Source organism: Perkinsus marinus (assembly GCF_000006405.1).
Source record: "Perkinsus marinus ATCC 50983 genomic scaffold scf_1104296941260, whole genome shotgun sequence".
Lineage (NCBI taxonomy): Eukaryota > Perkinsozoa > Perkinsida > Perkinsidae > Perkinsus > Perkinsus marinus.
The window spans coordinates 1-1,507 of record NW_003212581.1 but is presented as its reverse complement, the minus strand read 5'-3'; the positions used below and the strand labels follow the sequence as shown (position 1 = coordinate 1,507).

The following is a 1,507-nucleotide window of genomic DNA, read 5'->3' as shown; positions in this document are numbered from 1 at the left end:
AAATGCCACGTGCACATGTACACGAAAATCACAAAATCGTGAGACTTCGATGTGATCCCAAGATGAGTCTCACCATCTTTCTAGCGTGGTATTTACCTCAACTGACTTATTCATCAAATCCACAAGAAATCAGGCTCTATCAGCAACATGCAACATTCATGAGAATAGCATGACAGAACAGCACGAAAATTGCCTCCACGACTAGACAGAAAACCAGTCAATGAGCAAACCCTACACCACCCGATACTAGGAACTCTACACTTTACATTGAACCCAGAAGCTATTTCAATGGTTTAGCCCTTCCAACAAAAGCGATGATGATTCTGCTATCAGCAAGTATTAGGGAACCTTTAGTATCCACTACTACTTACTGAGCGCCAATGAAACGATCAAGAGAACCCTTAGAGGAGAGCCACTGAGCGTGGACTCCCATGGGGATCAAACGGCCCATGGCCTTGTACTTCTGGTAGTCGTCCTTGGTGAACCGAGTGAAGCCCCAGTTGTGAGAAACATGAATCTTCTGACGACCAGGGATCTTGAACTTAGCACGCCTAAGAGCCTCAACGGCAATCTGCTCCTTGTCCAACCTAGTTCGGATGGAGATCAACACCTGGCCGATGTTGACACGAGCACAAGTACCATTGGGCTTGCCATAAGCACCACGCATACCAGTCTGGAGCCTAAACAAGAATAGTGAATTGACCACGACGAAGGACTTATATACTCTACCTATCAGCACCAGCACAGGAAAGCATTTTGTTGATACGGAGGACGTGATAAGGATGTACACGGATCCTCATGTGGAAGCCTTCCTTACCAGCCCAACGCAACATGTAACGGTTGGCGGCGACACGGGCAGCTTCCAAAGCCTCAGACGAGACCTAAAGTGGAGCGATAACCACCGATAAGAAAGATGAGCACAGTGTTACCTGTTCGTACTCATCAGAAACCATGTGAACGGCAGCGGGGAACTCATCTACGGAGGCGTTCTTGTAGCCAACATCGTAGATCCTGATCTTAGGATCAGGCACACCCCTGCAGAACCTACTCTTGGGGTAGGGCTTGTTCTTGCAATAGCGATAACAACGAGCTGGACGGCGACCCATGATTAAACAACCAGGTTAGAGGTCTGAAGAAGGTTGGACAGGCGAATCTCACTACCTTATCGATCGCCTGATCGATCTCTGCTAGTTAATGGTAAAAAGCGCGCGCCCGAATAGTGGTTGAGGATTCCACAATCAGCTTGTGTTCCGCTGTAGCATCGTGAATCGGTACGATGATAGGATCTCTATCAACCTTGAACTGAGGGAGGGGAGTAGGTTCGAACTGATCGGACTGAGTAGGAAAAAGTATCATTCAATGAAGCCTTCGACTGACATCGATCTCCCCCAAGAAGCCATAGATGAATATCGTATGGTTTTCAAACTCATCGACAGAGAGAATCGAGGTAACAAGCTGACTTTCACATCTTCAGATCTCTTTACAGTGTGCTCAATCCGTACGAAAT

General features: G+C 47.2%; 1 protein-coding gene across 1 annotated transcript; it reads right to left on the bottom strand.

The window, feature by feature from the left end:
* Positions 1-267: 267 nt before the first annotated feature.
* On the bottom strand, positions 268-1,135 carry Pmar_PMAR017587 (60S ribosomal protein L10, putative). The gene is made up of 3 exons (XM_002781841.1): positions 930-1,135; positions 730-881; positions 268-680 (listed from the first exon to the last, which is right to left on the bottom strand). The coding sequence occupies exons 1-3, from the start codon at positions 1,104-1,106 to the stop codon at positions 368-370; spliced, it is 642 nt and encodes a 213-aa protein (XP_002781887.1). The 5' UTR covers positions 1,107-1,135; the 3' UTR covers positions 268-367.
* Positions 1,136-1,507: the final 372 nt, after the last annotated feature.

Bases quoted from the DNA above. Each gene is read 5' to 3' on its own strand.
- Pmar_PMAR017587 (XM_002781841.1), bottom strand. From the start codon at position 1,106: ATGGGTCGCCGTCCAGCTCGTTGTTATCGCTATTGCAAGAACAAGCCC. The intron at 882-929 runs GTAACACTGTGC...GCTCCACTTTAG, and splicing joins TTTCTGATGAGTACGAACAG to GTCTCGTCTGAGGCTTTGGA. The intron at 681-729 runs GTAGAGTATATA...ATTCTTGTTTAG, and splicing joins TCCTGTGCTGGTGCTGATAG to GCTCCAGACTGGTATGCGTG.